This window comes from Peromyscus maniculatus, chromosome 18, assembly GCF_049852395.1.
Source record: "Peromyscus maniculatus bairdii isolate BWxNUB_F1_BW_parent chromosome 18, HU_Pman_BW_mat_3.1, whole genome shotgun sequence".
Classification (NCBI taxonomy): Eukaryota; Metazoa; Chordata; class Mammalia; order Rodentia; family Cricetidae; genus Peromyscus; species Peromyscus maniculatus.
The window spans coordinates 15,213,691-15,236,674 of NC_134869.1; the positions used below are offsets into that span (position 1 = coordinate 15,213,691).

The 22,984-nt window shown below is 43.0% G+C and overlaps 1 protein-coding gene across 10 annotated transcripts in view; it reads left to right on the forward strand.

The window, feature by feature from the left end:
• The first annotated feature begins 374 nt into the window (after positions 1-374).
• Positions 375-22,984, forward strand: part of Anks1b (ankyrin repeat and sterile alpha motif domain containing 1B) — a 1,025,752-nt gene continuing 1,003,142 nt past the window's right edge. For 2 of the 10 annotated variants that reach the window (XM_076554611.1, XM_076554613.1), the window contains exon 1: positions 853-1,069. In XM_076554611.1, the coding sequence (XP_076410726.1) occupies positions 936-1,069 (134 nt within the window). In that variant the 5' untranslated portion in view covers positions 853-935. Of the gene's footprint in view, positions 1,070-22,984 lie in introns of all 10 variants that reach the window. The other 8 variants (XM_076554610.1, XM_076554609.1, XM_076554607.1 and 5 more) reach the window with 6 other exon arrangements.

The window sequence follows — 22,984 nt, forward strand, 5'->3', positions numbered from 1 at the left end:
GGGGAAGGCGAGAGGAGGGAGAGGGAGCGGAGAGCTGGGCAGGAGGGAGGAGGGCGGCGGGAGCACGGAGGAGGGAGCAGGGAGGGCCGGCCCCGCCCACTGGCACAGAGCTGGCCTCCTCCCGCCCCCGCCCCCGCCCCACGGCGGGCTCCGGGCCGCACCTGCCGCGCGCACACGCCCCCCGCGCGCCGAGCCTCCGAGCCGCCGCCGCCGCCGCCCTCCGCACGCGCCCGCTGCGGCTCGCCCGCACAGCCCAGCCTCGGCGCGGGCCGCAGCCACCCCAGCCTCCGCGACCATCATCGCCGCCGCGGAACCGCCGAGCCCGCCCGGCGCGGAACCGAGGCCAGTCCCGGCTGGGCACTCGGGCGGGCGCACGGGCCGCCGCGGTCGCTCGCTCCGCTCCGGCTCCTGCTGCAGCTCCGGGGAGGACGCGCTGGGCTCGCTCCTCCACGCTCCGTGTTCTCAGTGCGGAGCATCCTCCCCGGTGCTCGGCATCCTCCTCTCAGCGCCCGAGCATCCTGCTCCGAGCGCAGCGTCCTCTTCACTGAGCATCCTCCCTAGTGCTTGCTTGGCATCTTCCTCCGAGCTCAGCAGCGTCCTCCTTCCGCTCCTCAGCGGCACCCGGGCCCGGTCCCCACCCGCTCGCACCCCACCCGCGGGAAGGAGGCCTCGGGAATGCAGGGGAGTGGCTGTGGGGGCGCGTCGCCGCTCGGCCAGCCCCTCTGCCCAAACGCGGGCTGCTCCCCATTGTAGAAGCTGTACCGTGTGACAGGAGGACGGCGTGCTGCTCCCGGCGGGCGCGGGGCTGCGGGGATCTCAGCCAGCCGAAGCCCTGGCATCCTTTTAGGGCTTTTAGGGTGGGGCGGGGAGGGCCCTGGCGTTTGGAGAGTGGACCGGAGCAGGGAAAGGACTCTGTAGGGGACTCGTGAGGGACTATGGGGAAGGACCAGGAGCTGCTGGAAGCTGCTCGCACTGGCAATGTGGCTCTGGTGGAGAAACTCCTATCTGGCAGGAAAGGAGGGATCCTGGGTGGTGGATCCGGACCTCTGCCCCTGTCTAATCTGCTAAGGTAAGAACTGGCACCGTGTGTGTGTGTGTGTGTGTGTGTGTGTGTGTGTGTGTGTGTGTGTGTGTGTGTGTGTGTGTGTATACCCTCGTTAGCATTGTGATGGGTACATTCTCTCCTCATTGCACCTGGGGTGTCAGCGATTCATTCTTAAATTAGGCAGGAAAACAAGACCGTGTGTATGTGTGTGTGTGTGGAGAGGAAGAGCCTCCCAGCTAGACTGATGCTTTAGACTCTTTGAGTAATTTTAAAATAGCTTTCCATCAATGCGTCCTCAGCCAGCTACTTTTCTCTGAGCCGTGGTGCAGAACTTGTGCAGGTACTGGTGTTGCTAGAAGAAAATCGGCACGTCCCTTACTGTTTGTATCTGCAGCTGTGGAGCCCACCCCACTATTTACATGAGAAGCTATTGGGTGCACGCGGTTATCCTGCCAAAGCCACAGCCTTCTTGGATTGCTGCTGCGTGTTCGTTGTGAAGGCACTGGCCCTGGGTTGTGATCCCACAAAACAAAGGCAGCGAACCTTCTGAGGTGCCCGTCAGCCAGGGCAGTGTGTAAATCTTGAGGCAGGTTAGGCAGCCTTAGCAAGACTTTCAGTTACCCTGACTTATCTGAGTGAAACTCAGGATGCAGGAAGCCAAAGTCCGGCTTGGGAAAGTGTGTGTGTGTGGAATAGAGTAGAGGCCTTTTAAGACGAACATGTTGCAGGTAAGACGAATATTGCTCAAAGAATCGTTCTAAGGTGACATTTAAAAAAAATGTCGAGGTCTTTATTCAGCAGACGTAAGTTAGATAGCTGGTTCATTTGCATATTTGAGAAACTATTAAAAGTTGAATTGAACAAATGAAATCACTTAGGAGGAAGGAAGCCTGAAGAGCACTCACTAAATGAAATTCAAGGAAACTCTTTAGTTCTCAAGTCCTGGTTATTCACTTTGTCCTGTATATTTTTGGAAGCATCTATCATCATTCATATCTTTACCTTAAAACATCTCTCAGGCAATTCAATGATACAAAATTTTTTTAAAAGCTGAAGTGATTTTCTTGCTTAAAGGTATTTTGTACGACTCTTCATAAAAATAATGAAAAAATGACATTTATTTGGTGTGTGTGTGTGTGTGTGTGTGTGTGTGTGCACAGTGCATGTCATGTAGCCTGTGCAGAAATCAGAGGACACAACTTGTGAGAGTCTCTTCTCTTCCTCTACCATGTGGATTCAAGAACGGATACACAGGTTCTCAGGTTTGAGAGCAAGTACTTTTACCCTCTGAACCAGTGCTTCTCACCCTTCCTAAGGCTGCGACCCATTAACACAGGTCCTCATGTTGTGGTGACCCCCGGCTATAAAGTTATTTTTGTTGCTACTTCATAACTGTAATTTTGCTACTGTTACAACCCATAAGTAAACACCTGTGTTTTCTGATGGTCTTAGGTGACCCCTGTGACAGGGTCATTCAACTCCCAAAGGGGTTGTGACTCAGGTGTCAAGAAATTCTGCTCTGAACCCTTGTGCTGATTTTGATAAGTGTTGGATACAAACTTTTGCATGAAAATGTGTTATATACATAGGTTTTCATAGGCTGTGATCAGACAGTTCAATTAATTACAATACTGGCTATATATTAAAGTGAAATGAACATAATTGAAAAATGGTGGGGTTTAAAGATCCATATACTGTTATGTATACTTGTGGCCGTGGCACTATTGGAATATTTCATTTCAGAACAATTGTTATTTATAGGAGTTTTTTTTCCCTCCCAGTGGGCCTTAGAAAAGATGACTTATTCTGTGTACCCTCCTTCATTTTTAACCACAAGTAGATAATATACATATTTTAGACTAGATTTTTAATATATACCCCTGGATAATTTATCAAAAAGAAGTTCAGTTAGAATTTTACGTTATAAGTGAAATAAGTGTATTTGCAAAGGCACCAGTTCATCAATTATAAAAAATATTCTGGTTGTATGCTAAAACAAGTTCCTCAAAAATTAATATCTCTGGAAAAATAAGAATTTATTACTAATAGGAAATTTAGTTAATTTCGTTGACACAAATTGAGACAAATGGTATTTCTTGAACACTCACTCCTCAGTTGTGTTATTTTTGAAACAAAAATAGATGACACATTTTAAGGATAAAACACCAAGTATTTAATGTTAGTAAACACTTAAGTAGCGAAAGCATGATCCACGGTGTTCAGCTGGAATGAGTTTTCTTTATTAATGGTTTTGTTGGCTGTCCTGGAAAACACATGGAAAACAAGGCACATTCAGGAGAGAAGTTTAAATGAGGTTATAAAAATCACAAATAAAAGCAGCACCTTGCAGTGACTTGCAGTTACCTATCTCACACCGAATTAACAACCAAAACATGCCTTTTAAGAAAACGGAGGCCGGGCGGTGGTGGTGCACGCCTTTAATCCCAGCACTCGGGAGGCAGAGCCAGGCAGATCTCTGTGAGTTCGAGGCCAGCCTGGGCTACCAAGTGAGTTCCAGGAAAAGGCGCAAAGCTACACAGAGAAACCCTGTCTCGAAATACAAAAAAAAAAAAAAAAAAAAAAAAGAAAAGAAAATGGAGCTGAGTGGTGGCACACGACTTTAATCCCAGCACCCCAGGAGGCAGAGGCAGGAGGATTTTTGTGAGTTCGAGGCCAGCCTGGTCTACAAAGTGAGTTCCAGGACAGTCAGGACTGTTAGAGAAACCCTGTCTCCAAAAACCAAAAACCAAAACTCACCACCACCACCACCAAAAAGAAAAGAAAGAAAGAAAATGGGAGTTGAATTGTATTTAGGTGTTCTTTTGCATAAAAGGGAATTTCGAAGACACATTTTATGTGGTTATCACTTTATTTTATTAATGACTGCCAATCAGAAAGTTATAGGGTAATGGGAGGTATGCTCTTCCCCAGCAAACATAATGGCATGTTGAGATATTTTAATATTTTGGAGTGAATTGTGGAATAGATTAATCAGTCTTTTCTACTTGCTTTATTACGTGTGTAGTGTAAAGTCTTCCTGTTGGTTTATTAGTGTGTAGTGTAAAGTCTTTCTGTTGGGTTATTACGTGTGTAATGTAAAGTCTTTCTATTGGGTTATTACGTGTGTAGTGTAAAGTCTTTCTATTGGGTTATTACGTGTGTAATGTAAAGTCTTTCTATTGGGTTATTACGTGTGTAATGTAAAGTCTTTCTATTGGGTTATTACGTGTGTAATGTAAAGTCTTTCTATTGTGTTATTACGTGTGTAGTGTAAAGTCTTTCTATTGGGTTATTACGTGTGTAATGTAAAGTCTTTCTATTGGGTTATTACATGTGTAGTGTAAAGTCTTTCTATTGTGTTATTACGTGTGTAATGTAAAGTCTTTCTATTGTGTTATTATGTGTGTAGTGTAAAGTCTTTCTATTGTGTTATTACGTGTGTAATGTAAAGTCTTTCTATTGGGTTATTACATGTGTAGTGTAAAGTCTTTCTATTGTGTTATTACGTGTGTAATGTAAAGTCTTTCTATTGTGTTATTACGTGTGTAATGTAAAGTCTTTCTATTGTGTTATTACTTGTGTAGTGTAAAGTCTTTCTATTGTGTTATTACTTGGGTAGTGTAAAGTCTTTCTATTGGGTTATTACATGTGTAGTGTAAAGTCTTTCTATTGTGTTATTACGTGTGTAGTGTAAAGTCTTTCTATTGGGTTATTACATGTGTAGTGTAAAGTCTTTCTATTGGGTTATTACATGTGTAGTGTAAAGTCTTTCTATTGGGTTATTACTTGTGTAGTGTAAAGTCTTTCTATTGTGTTATTACTTGTGTAGTGTAAAGTCTTTCTATTGTGTTATTACTTGTGTAGTGTAAAGTCTTTCTATTGTGTTATTATGTGTGTAGTGTAAAGTCTTTCTATTGGGTTTTTACGTGTGTAGTGTAAATTCTTTCTATTGGGTTATTACGTGTGTAGTGTAAAGTCTTTCTATTGGGTTATTACGTGTGTAGTGTAAAGTCTTTCTATTGGGTTATTACATGTGTAGTGTAAAGTCTTTCTATTGTGTTATTACTTGTGTAGTATAAAGTCTTTCTATTGTGTTATTACATGTATAGTGTAAAGTCTTTCTATTGGGTTATTACGTGTGTAGTGTAAAGTCTTTCTATTGGGTTATTACATGTGTAGTGTAAAGTCTTTCTATTGGGTTATTACATGTGTAGTGTAAAGTCTTTCTATTGGGTTATTACTTGTGTAGTGTAAAGTCTTTCTATTGGGTTATTACTCGTGTAGTGTAAAGTCTTTCTATTGGGTTATTACTCGTGTAGTGTAAAGTCTTTCTATTGGGTTATTACTTGTTTAGTGCAGCAGCTGGGTCAGCCTGGGGCAAAGGCTTGCATGTGTCATCCAGAGTTCAATACTCACTTCACAGAAGAAAGACTAAAGAGACATGGGAAGACTAAGAACTCACCCGAGGTCACTTCATTAGTAACGCCAAGGGTTTGAAACTCAAATTTGCTTTGCCGAGTCTTCAGTTATATTCATGAGTTTATTTTGTTTTCAAAGTTTAAGGTGTGTGGTCCATTTAGATAAGACAGGCTGAATGTTTGTTAGCTGGAAAGAATGCATTTATTTTGCTAAGAAAAAAAATCCATTGACTATTCGTTTGAGACCTAATTAGATAAAAAGTTTGCCGAAGATGCTTCAGTTTGCTTATGATTTACAACATGAGCTGTGGCTGTGTTACGAGGAGGTGTGCTTGAGTGACACTGTAGTTCTTAGTGACATAAGACTGCCCTTAAGCTACGACAAAAAGCCATACTCACTGCAAAATACCGTGGGGTGGAAATAGTAATAGCATCTATTCCTCAGATTTTGATAAGGACAAAACGATGTAGAAAGTAATAAATGAAAAGCATTGACTACATAGGTGTTCATCATTGGTGTTAGGATATCTCACATTACTCTAAGGCACATGAGAAACTTAATTTCTTAAGGCCTTTTTTTTTTTTTTTTTTTTTTTTTTTTTGGTTTTTCGAGACAGAGTTTCTCTGTGTAGCTTTGCGCCTTTCCTGGAGCTCACTTGGTAGCCCAGGCTGGCCTCGAACTCACAGAGATCTGCCTGGCTCTGCCTCCTGAGTGCTGGGATTAAAGGTGTGCGCCACCACCGCCCAGCGCTTAAGGCCTTTTTTACTAGACTGGGAGTAAATTGCCATAGGAAAGTTTTCACTGGGACCAGAATCTTCAAATACAAAAAAAGACCTTTAATCCAAGTTCTTACACGGCATAGAAATTTCTTCTGCAAAATCCCTTTCCACTTAGTATTCTCAAGCATTATTAACATTCCCAGTAACTAGCTCCAGCCCCTGCCCCGCTTTTGAGGCAAGATCTTGCTATCTGTCTCTGGCTGTTCTTGAACTCAGCACCCTCCAGCCTCAGTCTCCTATGCTTAGACTGCAGGCATGCTCCACTGCACCTGGCGTCTGTTTATTTGATTCCACTTTTTGATAGCTGTGATCATAAAAAATTCTATTTTTTATTGAACTGAAACCCACTTTGTTGTAGCTCCTAGCAGCTGGTACTAGCTTGGCTGTATGGGTCAATACAAAAGTTGCTGAATTCATTTGCTAAGACAGTTCTGCAGGGACATGCATTTATTTTGCTGTATTGTTTTCTTGTAAATTTGCTCTTTGCTGTTATGTGACGATAGGGCTGAGGTGTTAGAATGCAAATTTTCATAGTTTTTTTTTAACCACCTTTTTTTCCTCCTTTGAATATACTCAAATTTCAAAATGACCTTTTGAAATATGACTTAGGTAAGAAATGAACAATATGTACCAGGTGTCACTCTGTAGAGTAGGGTGGGGACTGATATATTGGTGCATTAAAAACCAACTGATTATGAAAGAGCATTCATAGCTTGAATCTACTTTTATAAAAAAAAAACTGCAAAGACTTACAATGTACATTAATATGTCTAGATATGGAACACAGAAATGGAGCTAGTATTCACTTTTGAGTGATGAGACAGAGAGTTATTTTTCTTTTTTATCTGTGTTTTCATGGATTATGCAATAAAATAGGTGGCATCTATTAAAATACGATATAATGAAATTATTACCTCTGTATTATTGCTCTAAGACCTTGGCTATAGGTCAAGATTTTCTGAGCCATGAAATTGGTGTTGGCTCATATTATTAATGAAAACGTCCAAGTTTTTTTTTTCTTTTAACAACCTGTGAAGCCATAATTCCCACATGTGGTATTTGTGAAAGTGTTGGTTAAACCTAACTTATCCTTACTGCGTTTCATCTTGTTGTACCTGTATTTGCAACCTATGCGTGTCCTTTTGACTCTTGAGTCTGCTTATCAGCACATTAACTTCCCATTCTGCTTTGTCTGTGGATAAACACACTCTACAGCTGGAGTCCCACCCACTGTAAGATAGTCCCAGAGAACCTCTTTGTATCTTCCACAGTTGAAAGGGGCATCTTTATGCTTGGTATTCTTGCATTGGAGTCACTCCGGCCAGTTGTGTCTCTCCGTGATACCAGTAAGAATATTGTGAAGTATTTCATTTATTGTCTGTCTAAGTTTGTTCCTAGTCTGTTTATGGCATTCCTTTAGTTGTACAACTCTAAATTCCAACAAAATCAGCGTACTTAATAGTAGCTTGTTTCTGGGAGTGAGGCCATTGGTGATTCCTAATTTGATGAAAATTCCTTCTTCTTGAATCTAAATCTTGTGGGTCTGGATATCTTAATGCTCACTTGTTTTTCTTTAAATGTTTAAATCATATATATATATCTATATATATATATATATAGTGCATATGTGTGCATGGGTGTCTGCATGTGGAGATCAGAGGACAATTTGAGGGAGTTACTTCTTTCCTTCTATCAATTAGAGGTGGTTCTCAACCTGTGGGTCATGACCCCTGGGGGGGGTGTCCAACAACCCTTTCACAGGGGTTGCATATCGGATATCCTCTATATCAGATATTTACATTACGACCAGTAGCAAAATGACAGTTATGAAGTAGCAATGAAAATAATGTGATGGTTGGGGGGTCCCCACACCATGAGGAACTGTTTGAAAGGGTTGCAGCATTAGGAAGGTGGAGAACCCCTGTTGGAGGGGATTGGACTCGGATCATGAGACTTGGTGGCCAGTGCCTTTACCCACCTAACCATATCAAGTGGTCCACACTTGCTCATTTTCAAAGCAGTCTAATGTCTCTTGGGATGTCTCTGGAATTTTAATGTGTCTCTTTATTTGTATATCTCCTTTAGCTTGAAAGTGAGTCTCAACAGGGAAGATGGAAGAAAACAGAAGTTAGGAAGAATCAAAAACTTGCCATTGTTGGATATAATAAAGAACTCTTACGGTCTAATAGCGGTTCTCAACCTTCCTAATGCTGCGACCCTTTAATACAGTTCCTCATGGTATGGGGACCCCCAACCATAACATTATTTTCATTGCTACTTTATAAATGTAATTTTGCTACTGCTATGAACTGTAATGTAAACAAATATCTGATATGCAGGATATCTGCCATATGACCCAGAGGTTGAGAACCACTGGTCTAAAACTGTTTACAGATTTATACTGTGCTAGCATAAGATTCCGTTCATGAACTCTTACAGTCTGTTCTTCAGACTGAGCTGGAAGAGATAACAGCCTTGTATTACCATTGTTACTCTGGAAAAGTAAACACTTCTCTGTCTCATTGCATTGTGTTTCTCAACACCCCCTTTCATTCTTAGAGAAATCTCAGCTCACCAGACTCCTCAAATTAGGTCCCCTCCCCCTTTTCTCTGCAGCTTACATGCATAAAAGTTTGTTTTCTAAAACTTACCTGCATCATTAAACAGCTGCAAAACCTTGGAAGTATCTTTTTTTTTTAAGACAACCTCATGTTCCAAACAAACGTAATTCTCATGTGTAACGTATGTGCTAGCTTTTCACTGACATTAAGACTTACTTGTAGAGCCGGGCGGTGGTGGCGCACGCCTTTAATCCCGGCACTCGGGAGGCGGAGCCAGGTGGATCTCTGTGAGTTCGAGGCCAGCCTGGACTACCAAGTGAGTCCCAGGAAAGGCGCAAAGCTACACAAAGAAACCCTGTCTCGAAAAAAACCAAAAAAAAAAAAAAAAAAAGAATTACTTGTATTTTAATATAGCAATAAGAGTTTGCTAGTGCCTTAGATTTACTTAGCTTTCTTTTTTTGAGAATAAAATACGTCAGTTCTCCCTTTCATTTCCTCCCCCAAAGGCCTCCTTGCTGTTCACATTCAGCACCCTTTTGTCATTAATTGTTGTTATGTGCATATATATATATATATACACATATACACATACACACACATACATACATTCTTAAATATAACATGCTCAGTCGATACAGTGTTACTTGTACGTATGTTTTCAGGGCTGACCATTTAGTATTGGAAAACCAATTGGCGTGCTCTTCCCTGGGGAGGACCATTTCTCCCACTTTTGGCACTCATTAGCTGCCTGTAGTTTCTGTGTGTAGGTTTGAGGCCTTCCCCTTCTACTACTTTGACATGCCTGTTGTTGTCCTGCTTGTTGAACTCACGTTTTGGCAGTCACGTTGGTGAGACTCTATAATATACCTAAGTGTATAAATATACATATAGGGCTTAAATGAAATTTTCCTCATTTGGGCTGACGATGCTCTCTCCAAGAGTAGAGACCACCTTACAAACCCCCCAACACCAGGGATGGGAAGTCATCTTTTGAGCTGTTAGTCAGTATCATCCAAAAGACCCCCAAAAGAACATACAGGCTATTGCTATTGCCCTTGTTGCCCCCCACCCCCACCCCCACCCCCACCTCCGGAGGTGGAAGGTAAGTCCCTATTGCTGGGGATTCCATGCAGTCAGATATAAGGATCCAGAGGCCCCTGAGCTGGAACTGACCAGAATGCTTCCTCCCTGAGGATTGCTTTCATGGTACCAGAAGGTGCCATGCTACCTCTAAAGGAGGGAAGCAACCAACAGTTCTACACAGCTATGACACCTGTGAATGACCACATTGACCCCAAGAGTGCGGTAGTGGCACACATACCTTGGCAGTAACCAATAACTCTCTGGTCGACTTAAGATCCACTCAATAAGAAGGAAATCATAGCCGGGCGGTGGTGGTGGTGGTGGTGGTGGCAGCGGCGGCGGTGGTGACACACGCCTTTAATCCCAGCACTCGGGAGGCATAGTCAGGAGGAGCTCTGTGAGTTCGAGGCCAGCCTGGTCTACAGAACGAGACACAGGAAAGGTGCAAAGCTACACAGAGAAACCCTGTCTCAAAAAACCAAACCAAAACAAACAAACAAACAAACAAACAAACAAAAGGAAATCATGCCTGGTACTGGAAAGCTAGCCGTCAGCCCAGGGTGAGTGAAGTCATGGGTCTTGAATAAGAGCCTCTTATCACCACTTTACTAAATCAGGGTAATTTTTAACTATCCTCTAAATATCTTTCCTTTGGTTTTTTTTAACTCTTCAAAGAGTTGGGTGTTAGGTGTAGTGCATTTTATAAATTGTTGCTCAACAAAGATGATCCAGTTCTGAAGATCCCCATGTGAAAAAGGAAATCAGTAAGAAGTGGGAAGAAACAAATCTCTGGTCACCAAGGACATGTCAACCAGTCACTTTATAGTTTCTCAAATTTGGAATTCTACCCATGAAGCTTTTGGTGATAGGCACCAGGAGGTAAGAGGCAACTAGAGTTAGAAAAAAAAACAACCTGTAATTTTCACAACTATTGGGCAGTTAGGTTTTTCAGAATCTGATATAAGAAACTTGCTTTCAGAGATGCTGCATTTGTTAAGTGGGATAAATCACAAACAGAGCAGTTAAACCTCGAGAAAATGTTATATCTACAAAAATAGTCAAGTTGCGAGTGGGTTATCTATTTTAGATAGTAATGATGTTCGAGGCAGTGATTGCACCATTATGTTCAGGGAGCAGCGTCTGCCAGAGTGAACAGCGCCAGCTGCATGATGGGGTATAAGGAGAGGGGAGAGGGAATTTTGCTATTGACCTCTTTCTTTACGAAGCAGGGTTTTTAGCTTCCTCTTTAAAACAACAGGGGTGATGTATGGCAGTAACTAGCATGGCTTAGCCTAGTGACTGCTGGTTATCCTGTCTTTCCATTCTGTTTTCTTGTGGTGCCAGGGGTTAAAACCAGCGCCTCCTACATGCTGGGCAAGAGTTCCGCCATTTCTCCGTCCTCCCCGCCTCTGGCTCGTTCTGCAGTGCCCGGTTCCTAGTGTGTGTGCACCTCCGCGGTTTCCTACCCGGCATGGGAGTGTGGGGGCACCTCCGCACCGAGCTGTACAAGGAGAGCTGAACGGTGCTCGGCGGGGTCTCGGCTAACTTCTGAGGAGACAGTAAACAATTTGCTTAGTTCAGTGGTATACTGAAACAGTTTATTTTGCACTTGGGGTGATTTTGGAAAAGTCTTTCTAAGAGCCTATTACAGTACATTCCGGGCACTGAAGCCGACCATAATGTAAATGAAAGGGTAGAAAAAAACTCAGTTTCAATCTGTAGACCTGGAAAATACTTGTTACATTTCAGTGTCTTTGGTTTCCAGTTTGAGCACATTGCAGGATTATTTTAGTTAATTAAAATATGGTATTTTGATTACTCATATGTTGGTATGAGAAAGTATTTTACGTTTGAAAAAGCGGGTGTGTGCCCTGAAGACACATCTGCATTCTGTTCTTCCTTGTGTGTTCACGTGATGACCGGGTTACGCAGGTCTCATAGGCAGGCAGAGGCACGATGCCCCCGAAGACCTAATCAGTCTCCGGTGTAATTCACCTCTATGTACTTTCCCTAGAGTTCAGTTTTCTTCCTTTTTCACATCAGTCGGCTCACAAGTGGATTTTACATTTTTGTGAAGTCAAGTGAAACTTTGAAACGGATTCTTTGAGGGAGAATGGGGAAAGAAAAGTATGGCTAAAGAATGAATTTTGTTTTCTTTGGTTTCTTCTACTTTACAGTGCCCAGAGAGTGTTGTCGGTGTCTGAATGTGTTTCTTATGAGGAGAGCTTTCTTATTAAGGGGTGTGTCTTTGTGTATCTAGCTATAAAATGGAACATTGGTTCACTCCGGGCTGTAGTCATTTGGATTCTGTTGTGTTGCGAAAGTGCCCATTTTAAATGGGCAATTCCTTCTGCTTATGTGACGAGACAGTCTGCTCACACTGGTTACTACTGGATCAAAGCGGATCAAGGCTCAGCTGATGACTTTGGGCCTAAACACGCAGCCTCAGATCTTGCTGCCATCTTGGCATTTCTGTTCCTCACACTTCCTTACTCAAATATCTTTGAAACGCCTTCTACTCTTTTCTGATTGTTGCAGACTCACCCTGGCCATAGTTTTTGTTCCAACTGTCTCTCTCCTAAAGGGAGGCAGAAGTTGCTGGTTAGATTTCTGTCAAATTAACAGAAACTAATGTCACCTGTAAGCATGTCTGTGGGACGTTTTCTGGGGTGCTGATTGGTGGTGTGGGAGGGCCCAGCCCACTCTGGGCAGTGTCACCCTTGGGCAGGTAACCCTGGGTCGCACAAGAAGGCAAGCTGAACAAAGCCAGGGAGGGCAAGCCAGTGAGCTGTGCTCCTTCACGGCTCCTCCAGAAGTTTGGGTTTCGGGGTCCTGCCTCGAGTTCTCGACTCGGCTTCCCTTGGTGAGAAAAATTGGAGTAAACCGTTTCTTCCTTCGGTTGCTTCTGGTCAGTGTGTGGTCGCAACAGAGAGGCAAAGAAAAAACACAGAAGGGAAGCGGATCTTGTGAGCCGTAGACCTGGGCTGTGTTGTGAGGAGCAGATTGAGAACAGATAGGGGACCTTTAAAGTCAGGAGTCTGGAGCGTGCTTTGGGCGTCTTCACTGTCCTGTCCGTCTTGGTGTCGGCCCCTTTAACCCGTGACTCAGTGCCCTGTGCTTTTCTCCTCTTCACCTTCGCCCCAAACTGCTTCTGGGGGCTGGCAGTTCAGTGACAGAGAAGTGTGATGGATTGGGAAAGCTTTCAAGAAGAAAAGCCTCTTCTATTATTTTCAGTGAGAGAGACAACAAAACATTAGGCAAGAATAGCAGAGCGATGGCTCCGTGCAGCTTTGTGGAGGACTCGTGGAAGAGGCTTTGCTTGGTTCACTGAGGGGGTTCGTAAGGGTACCCCTTATCCTTCTGCATTATAGGACAGAAGAAGAAAGGAGTTTATTGGAGACGTGGCTGGTGACAAAAAGGCTCTTAAAAAATGGACTGCCTACTTAATCCCTAGGACATGTGTGTGCACGTGTGTGTGTGTGTGTGTGTGTGTGTGTGTGTGTGTGTGTGTGTGTGTGTATGGCACCGGGGCTTAAACACAGGGCGTGCTAGACATGCACATTACCACTGAGCTACACGCACCTCTAAATTTTTAATGGAGTCAATATTCAGATATAAGCATCAGTATATTATTGCCTGTGTCCAGAAGTTATTCCCTGGATGTGTGCATTTGTTACGTAGTTACAGGTGAAAAAACTATGGAATAGAATCATGTAGAGGTTCTAATATCTAATGTGGTTTGAGATTCAAATCAAAATAGTCTACAGTTGAAATATCTGTGCCTAATATAGATACGTTAAATATAACATTTAGTGTTTCAAACACACTGAACTGCTTTATTTACTTACAGAAGTGTCTCTGTTTTATATGGATGTTTTACTGCCAGTGTGGAGGCCCAGGAGTAAAGAGCAGCTGTCTGTGGGGATCAGTGGGAATTATGTAGGGATAGTCTTTGTTCTGGTGAACTGCCATGGAGTACTACATCGTTTCTTGTTGGGAATGGTCTGTCATCCTAAAGACTGGAAGATACTGAGGACAGTGTCAGAGGAAAATGTGAAAACCTACAAATAATGGTTAAACTGTTTGCTTAGCACTTAAAACATAGTTTTGTCCGCTATGCCTTAGGATGTACTGAGACCAAACATACTCTGAATCAAGCAAGCACATACTATCTAACTGGCCAACTGAGTCAGGGTTTCAGAGAACAGACAACTAGGTATTTCAACAGGTATCGATCAGGCGTCTTGTAGATTCTAAATGTGAGTGAGGTGATCCCTACCAGGTCCCAGTGCTACTAGACTGATGGGATGGTTTTATGAAGAGTTAGAATCCATCGAGATATAAGCTGCCGTGGCAGTACCAAGCGATGCTACAGAACGCTGGCACAGAGAAGGAGCCATTCTTAATTCTGTGAGGGAGGAGTACTCAGGGAATCTGACACAAGGTGCTGCATGAATCTTGTAGGATGAGTAGAAATTTACTGGACTGACACGATTGGAAGCAGAAGGAACAGGATATCCGATAACAGTGTGTGGAAATGTAGACTGAAGTGTGGAGGGTTATAAGCAGTTTGTTTGAATGGATGAGAAGACAGTGTAGAGACAGAAGGATTTCAGGTGTTTGAACTCATCTTGGAGGCCATGGAGATGTATTAGCTTTTTGGTTTTCTTATATATTGTATTAGTTATTCACTTATGATCATAGCATGACTGTTTGAAAAATTTGAGTACAAGTTACTCATAATCTTTTTGATAAGACTTTTCCCCTTAGCATGTTGTTCTATGTGCTTATCTGATAAAGCATTCAATTTTGGACTCTGAATTTTTTATTGAACAGTGTATCATATATTACCAGTATGATTAACAAGTTTTCATAATCATAATTTTTATTGCTGTCTAGTGCAGAATCTCCAGAGACTTCCTGTCTCCAGACAACTCATGGTTGTTAAGCATGCATTTCCTGATCTTACCCCAGATCCATAGAATTTCTGTGTATAATACCTGGAAATATGCATTTAACAGATTTTCCTAGATAATTGCATATGTGCACTAAAGTTGGGGAACCACTGATCTGAAGTCTATACAATTACTTAAGCATTTCTATAATGCTAGAGACTTGGGCAAGTTTTGACTTACTTGTTTGTGTATATATTGCTAGGAATGTCTTCATTCAAGGCACCGTTTCCATAAACTGCATCTTTAGGATACATATCTAGAAGTGGAATGGCTCACATTGTGTGTCCCAGATACACTGTTTTATGTGCTTTACAGCCGAAACTCATAACAAGCTCGTCTCTAACCTCTTCTTCATCCCCGGGATGAAAATCAGGAGAGTTGCATAATTTGCCCATAGGTATAGTTAGTAACAGATCTAAGACTCAACTCCAGGCACCGCTGACCCCAGAGGTCTTCCTCACGTACTGTTTTGCTTCTTAGTTACATAAGGATCAGCGTCTATCCCGGGTTAAAGAATAAGAATAGCAGTACACTTCAGTGTATAAAGAGAACTTTTCCTGTAAAATTATACAGGACCACATCTCCATTCTAACAGAGTTCTCAGTTTTGCTTCTCTTTGTTGACAGTTTCACAATAAGGGCAATATTTTGCTTTGATTTTTTTCTTGAGAAACACCACAAACAGTAAAATGAATGTTAAATTAAAATGTTTCAAAATATTTCTTTGGGGATCATTTTACTTTAAAATAGTGCAATTGTCCTGTTACAATCCCAATTTTTGTATTAAGGTTTCTCTCTCTGTGTGTGTGTGTGTGTGTGTGTGTGTGTTTGAGAGAGAGAGAGAGAGAGAGAGAGAGAGAGAGAGAGAGAGAGAGAGAGAGAGAGAGAAAGAGAGAGAGAGAGAGAATGAGAGCACCAGCCTATGAGTGTAATTAGGGTCTCTTACAGGAGCATGGGTGAGGGGTTATTTGTAGGAGCACAGGCAGCTTGCCAGTGTCTACACCATTAGAGAACCTCCCTCCCTCCCTCCCTCCCTCTCCTTTGCAAGCATTTGTTACCCATGAGTAAGTCCTCAGGGAGGTGAAGGGTCCTAAGCTCTTCCCTTCTCCAGGAATTTCTTGGGTTTTTAATGTTATAGAACATCTGTTGTCTTCAAAAATGGCTTAAAAATGTGTCTGTTCTGTGTCTCCACATGAGTGGCCTTGACTTTGTTTTTTTCTTGCTCGCACAAAGGAGGAGAATACAGTGCCTGCCCATCTTCATTTTATTATCTATGGTCGTGAAGCCAGTAGATCTGGAAGTCTAGTAGAACCGAGAACTGTGCAGCGCATTTTTAGGACTTCCTCATCTCCTCTTTGGGGTGCTCTTTCATCCCTTCACTGAACCTTAGGACTCTTGAACATTCTTTGGCTGCTGCTACCTGAAACCCAGAGCTACCGTTAAATTTTATCCTGTGCCAGCAACTTCTTCTAGATTTCACTTTTATCCCATATTAGCTGCTGTTGTGTCGCTGTAACACGTATAGTAGAGACAGCTGGTGGCAGGCAATGAATGAGTGGGAGACTCTTCCTTCAGTGCGTCATTGTTATCATGAGGGACGGGCGCAGTCGCGTGGCTCCTTCCGTGGCAGCAGGAAATGAGACAGGGGCTGTTCACATGGTGGCTGACCAGGAGGCAGAGGGAGCAAGGCCGGAACCAGAGGCAGATGGACCCTTAAAGACCTGACCCTGGCAACCAGTTCCTACCAGTTGGGCTTCACCTTCCCAGAGTTCCACAGTGGTGCCTAAACAGAACCACCGGCTTAGGATCAAGTGTTCAGAACGTTAGCCTGTGAGCGACATTTTTTTCTTCTATTCTTCTCTCGTATATTTCATCCCAGCCACTGTTTTGCCTCCCTCCTCTCCTCCCTACCCCTCCTTCATCCCTCTCCCCAGATCCACTCCTCCTCTGCTTCCCTTCAAAAAAGGGTGGGCCTCCCAGGGACATCAACCAAACTTATTGTTTCAAGTTGCAGTAAGACTAGTTACATCCCCTCATTTGAAGGCTGGAGGAGGCAACCCAGTAAGAAGAAAAGGGTCCCAGCAGCAGGCAAGAGAGTCAGAGACAGCCCCTGCTCCCACTGTTAGGAGTCCCACAGGAAGATCAAGCTACACAACTGTAACATACGTGCAGAGGGCCTAGGTCAGTCCCATGCAGGCTCCCTAATTGTTGGTTCAATTCCTGTGAGCCCCTGTGAGCCCTAGTTAGTTAAGTCTGTTGGTTTTCCTGTGGTGTCTTTTACCCTTCCAGCTCCTAAAATTCTTCCTCAGGATTTCCTGAGCTCTGCCTAATGTTTGGCTGTGGGTCTCTGCATCTGTTTTCATCAGTTGCTGGATGAAGCATCTCTGAAGACAATTATGCTAGACTCTGGTCTACAAGTATAGCAGAATATCATTAGGAATTATTTCACTAACTAGAATTGTGCTTGGTTCTATCCTAGGTCTCTGGCTGTTTGGCCTGTGGGTCCTGGCCATCCAGGCAGTGTCAGGCATGGGCTTCCTGTCATGGCATGGGTCTGAAGCATCAAGTTTTATGCCACCTTTACTCCAGCACATCCCATAGGTAGGACAAATTGTAGGTGGAAGTTTTTATGGCTAGGTTTGTGTCCCAATCCATCCACAGGAAGCCTTGCCTGTTACAGAAGATGACCCACTCAGGCTCTGTATCCCGTTACTAGGAGTCTTAAATAAGGTTACCCTTGTAGATTCCTGGGTGTTTCCATTGTACTAGGTTTCTACCTCACCCACAAGATGCACCCGCCTCCGGGATTCCAGTTGTCTCTCCCAGTACTCTCTTCCTCCAGTCCAATCCCTCCTGTTCCCTTCCTTACCTACTCCCAACCCATCTTTAAAATCTATTCTGTTCCCCCTTCCCAGGGAGGTCCATGCTCCCCCGCCTGAGCCCTCCTTGTTACGTAGCCTCTCTGGGTCTGTGGATTGTAGCATGGTTGTCCTTTACTTCACAGCTAATGTCCCCTTGTGAGTACATACCACGTTTGTCCTTCTGAGTCTGGGTTACCTCACTCAGGATGATCTTTTCTAGCCCCACCCATTCGCCTGCAAATTTCATAATTTTTTTTAACACTGGGTAATATTCCATTGCATAAATGTATTACATTAAAAAAAATCCTTTCTTCGGTTGAGGGACATGTAGGTTGTCTCCAGTCTCTGACAATTATGAATAAAACTGCTATGAACATAGTTGAGCTAGAATCCTTGTGGTAGGATGGAGCATCCTTTGGGTATATACCCAAGAGTGGTATAGCTGGGTCTTGAGGTAGATCGATCCCCAGTTTTTTGAGAAACTGCCATATTGATTTCCAAAGAGGCTGTACACGTTTGCACTCCCATCAAAAATGGAGGAGTGTCCCCCTTGGTCCACATCCTTGTCAGCATGAGCGGTCACTTCTGTTTTTGATCTTAGCCATTCTGACAGGTTAGGATGGAATCTCAGAGTTGTTTTGATTTGCATTTCCCTCATGGCTAAAGATGTTGAACATTTCTTTAAGTGCTTTTCAGCCATTTGAAATTCCTCTGTTGAGAATTCTCTATTTAGATATGTGCCCTATTTTTAATTAGATTATTTAGTTTGTTGATGTCTAGTTTCCTGAGTTCTTTATTTATTTTGAGTATTAGCCTTCTATCAGATGGGAAGTTGGGGAAGATTTTTCCAATTCTGTGGGCTGCCATTTTGTCCTATTAATGGTGTCCTTTCCCTTACAGAAGCTTTTCAATATGAGGGACATTATTAATTCAGACTCTAACACTCACTTCCATCAATAACAAGGGGAGGGGGAAGGGTATGGACAAAGTCTCGAGTCCCGATTTTTCAGTGTCAGCTTCCTACTCAACGGATAGCACTAGTCAAGTCCCGCCTGCCTCCGTGTGCTCCCCCCCCCCAATATTTCTCTGTGTAGTTTTGGAGCCTGTCCTGGATCTCGCTCTGTAGACCAGGCTGGCTTTTAATTCACAGAGATCCACCTGGCTCTGCCTCCTGGGTGCTGGGATTAAAGACGTGCGCTACCACAGCCCGGCAGTCCTAGTGAAGTTACTTCTTTGTGCTTTGGTTTCTGTATTCATAGGATAAAGATGATAATATATATCTTGTTGAGTTACAGGATTAACTCACATACCATTTCTATAGTTTGAGCTATTTGTGCTGAGCTTTGGTCTGAAAATAATAGATGGAATATTCAGAAATGAACAGTTCATCAATTTTAAATAACTAATAATGTCCATCATTATTCTACTTAATCAGTTATTGTCAATTTTTCCTGCCTCTTATTTATAAATTAGGTTTTACCATAGGCACATTTGGTACCATCTGAGATTTCAGACATTCTCTGTTTTGGGACACATCTGCCATGGTTAAGGAGATTAGTGTAATTTGGATCAAAACTCAAAGTGCCTGCCACATAGGAGTGGGAAAATGCTTACTTTTTTATGTGCATCCATGACTGTATAAAGAATAAGTCAAGAAGTATTCATAATTATAAGCCTAATGATAAATTCCACATGCTTATTTGAGTGGGAAACTCTAGGATATCTTCATTGTACTAGTCCTGCGTGCATGTGTGTGTGTGTGTGTGTGTGTGTGTGTGTGTGTGTGTGTGTGTGTTTGTGTGTGTTTGTGTGTGTGTGTGTGTGTGTGTGTGTGTGTGCCCATGCACACCGTATGTGTGTGGAGGTCAGAGAACAACTTGTTGCAATTGACTCTTTAGTTTTCCTAGGGATCCAACTCTGGTCATCAGGCTTGGCCACAGGTGCATTTACCTGCTGAGACATCTCACAAGTCCATTTCGGGTTTTTTCTTCTTTTTTTTTTAGAGACTTATACAATTGCATCAGCTTGGGGTTGAGTTTATGTGCTCTCATGATTAGAATAGGGTGTCACTAAGGGGTACTGTGCGCTTTCCTTTGCTTCCTGTTGGGTGGTCCATGGGTCCATTCGTTGCTGCGCTGATGACTTGTTTTTGGTGGGTATCGTCAAGCTTCTGTTTACACAGTTACTCTTTTCCCTTCCTATAATCATCTTGTGATGTCATACTTGTAAACTGGGTACATATCTCTTTCCTTATCAAACCTTAAAAAATGTGTACTAAACGGAACACACGGGTTATTATTTTATTATATGATACAGAGCATCACAGTCATTACTTTCGACATATCAGTTGTTCTAGACTCAATAATAGCAGCCCTTTTAGGATGCCTTCATCGACTCATTCTCTGAGGGTTTTCTTGGTTTCAGCATTCTAAGATGTTCCAGTCCTGGAATCTATGATTTCTTCCAGTGATACAGTACCTTTGGGAAGATGATGATCGGGAGCCCAGATTTTAGTACTGGGTATACTCATGACTTTAACAATGTCACCTCTCCGAGTTGCCCCAAGCCAGGGGTGACAACTTACATATATTTACTAATACACGGAAGTGCACATTTATATCTGTCTATAGTTACTAAAAACCCTGAAACTTTTTTCCTTTTTTCCATGTGTTTGTGTGTGGTTTGAGTATGTGCATATGGATGTCCACATGTATGATGCTTGTGTGCCTGCTGGCTTGTGTGCATATTTGTGTGTGTGTGTGTGTGTGTGTGTGTGTGTGTGTGTGTGTGTGTGTGTATTGAGGTCCATGTTGGTAATCTTCCTCCATCCCTTTCCATCCTCTCATTCTCTTCCTTCTGTGGCAAGCGCTTTAACTGATGAGCCATCTCCATAGACCCACACCTGGCATTTTCAACGTGGAATCTAATTCTAGCCCTACTCCACAAACAAAGGGCATTTTAATTTCCCCTCCCTGTATTTGTAACTTCCTTCTCTGTATTTACACGCATTTGCTAGAACTCCTCCTGTCTGTGCAGCCTCCTCCACGCTCTCCCTTCTGTAAGGCTCTCCTCCCCGTTTTAGCTGCCTCTTCCCTGTGTTAGGCTGCTCTTCGGCATCGATGCCTTTCTGGGCATTTGAGGCTCTAACTCCATATACTGAGCCACATTGACAGGGGAATGCCCATTTCAATCTGCATGGGCTCAGACTTTACCTTTGCATGTGGATGCTGTCTTACACTACTTGAACTCTAATACCCATTCCAGGATGTTCTCTCCATCAACACCCTATAGTATCCTTTTCTCGGGGGGTAGAGGGGGGACGGGACTCTCCTGTTATTCCAGCCCTCCATAAGAGATGCTTTCTTTCTTACTTAGGCTCTATGACTCCACTCTGGGTTGTCTTGCGTATAGACATTTTCTAATCCTGGTTTGGACTCTGATATGTGATTGTAGGCCATTGCAACTTTTTTTTTTTGTTTTTTTTGAGACAGGGTTTCTCTGTGTAGTTTTGGTGTCTGTCCTGGATCTCGCTCTGTAGACCAGGCTGGCCTCGAACTCACAGAGATCTGCCTGCCTCTGCCTCCCAAGTGCTAGGATTAAAGGCATGTGCCACCACCGCCCGGCTGTACCTTGCTTTTTTTAAACCCTTAAAATATATATATTACCGTGGATGTGGAGTGGCCTCCAGCTGAGAGAGAAAATATTTATATAGTTTCTGTTCTGCTTAGCTGAAGGTCTGTATCATAATTGTCAGTGAAATGCACACTCAAGAATTTCAGTAAGTTGATGAGAATGCCAAGAAGGACTCGTGGAAGCCTTGAGGTTGGGTTTACAGACTATGGTAAGAGAAGGATTTCGGCCAGTGGGCTCCTGTTATACGATATTCCCACTATGGTTTTTAAAATGTCACAGTAATGTTATGTCAGGAAATCGATAAAATGTGTTTTTAAAAATGATAGACCTGCACAAGTCTTACAGAAATGATTACTGCTCCAAATGAACACAGGATAGTAAGTAATTCATACTGGGGTTTCCCCAGATTTTAAATTATTACTAGGAATCTATAATTCTTAGAAACAAATTGAAATAAAGAAACATCCAGGAAGTTCTTTAGTAAACATTTGGTGTAACTGAAAAATAACATCATTATTTGCAAAAAGTGGGAAAAAATAGTTGGGAGCACTGCAGACATAATTTTATTGCAGTTATATCCTGTACTTTAAAAGACCATTCTGCTTTCCATGCCAAATTTAAGAAAAAATAAATATCAGACAGTATTATCAGTTGATGCTCCTCTTCTGTAGGTTTGGGAAACAAGCACAGTGGAAAGACATCAGATTTTCACTCATAGTTCTTAGGAAGGGAATGAAATGGACTTGCATTCAGAGTGGGATATACCCAGCGTACAAGGTAATAGGTGGTCATCTGAAGATGAAGTGATTCTTATTCTTCCCCTAGGCACTGTTTTTCTTACCATCAGCACCTGTAAAGGCATATGACCTGTTGTTAGCATTTCATTAATATTTACATCTTATGTTTTCATGAGGTCCTTGGGATTCCACAGAAATGGTGTGAGTGTGTGTGTGTGTGTGTGTGTGTGTGTGTGTGCGCGCGCGCGCGCGCGCGTGCGTGTGCATGTATGTGTGTGTTAAGGAGAGAGAATGAATCCGTGTATGTGTTGTGTGCTTATGCATGTGCACAGATGTGGATGGGTGCATGTGTGTACATATGTACAAATGCATGTAAAGGCCAGAGGTTGATACCAGTTTCTTCCTCTGTCACTCTCCATTATATATATATAAAATTTTTTATTAAAATTTTTCTTTCCTTTTACATACTAACCCATGTTCCCCCCTCTCTTCTCCTGCCCCCTCCCACCTACCCCCATCCCACCTCCATCCCCTTCTCATAGAAGGTAAGGCCTCCTTTGGGTAGTCAACACAGGCTGTCATACCATGTTGGGGATGGACCTAGCCCCTCCCCCCTTCACCAAGGCTGAGTAAGGCATCGCACCATAGGGAATGGGGTCTAAAAACCTGGTTTGTGTACCCGGGATGAGTTCTGGTCTCATTGCCAGGGGACCCACAAACACATCCAGCCACTCAACTTTCACCCACATTCAGATGCTGTGCCTGACTTTTTATGTGGTGCCAGAGATTGAACTCAGATCCTTATCCTTGAGTGGCAAGAACCATTCCCAGCCTCAGAAACAGTTCGTAAACTTGGTAGTGGTGGAATTTCAGTAGTGGGACAAAGAGTCATGTAGACTATGTATAGTATCT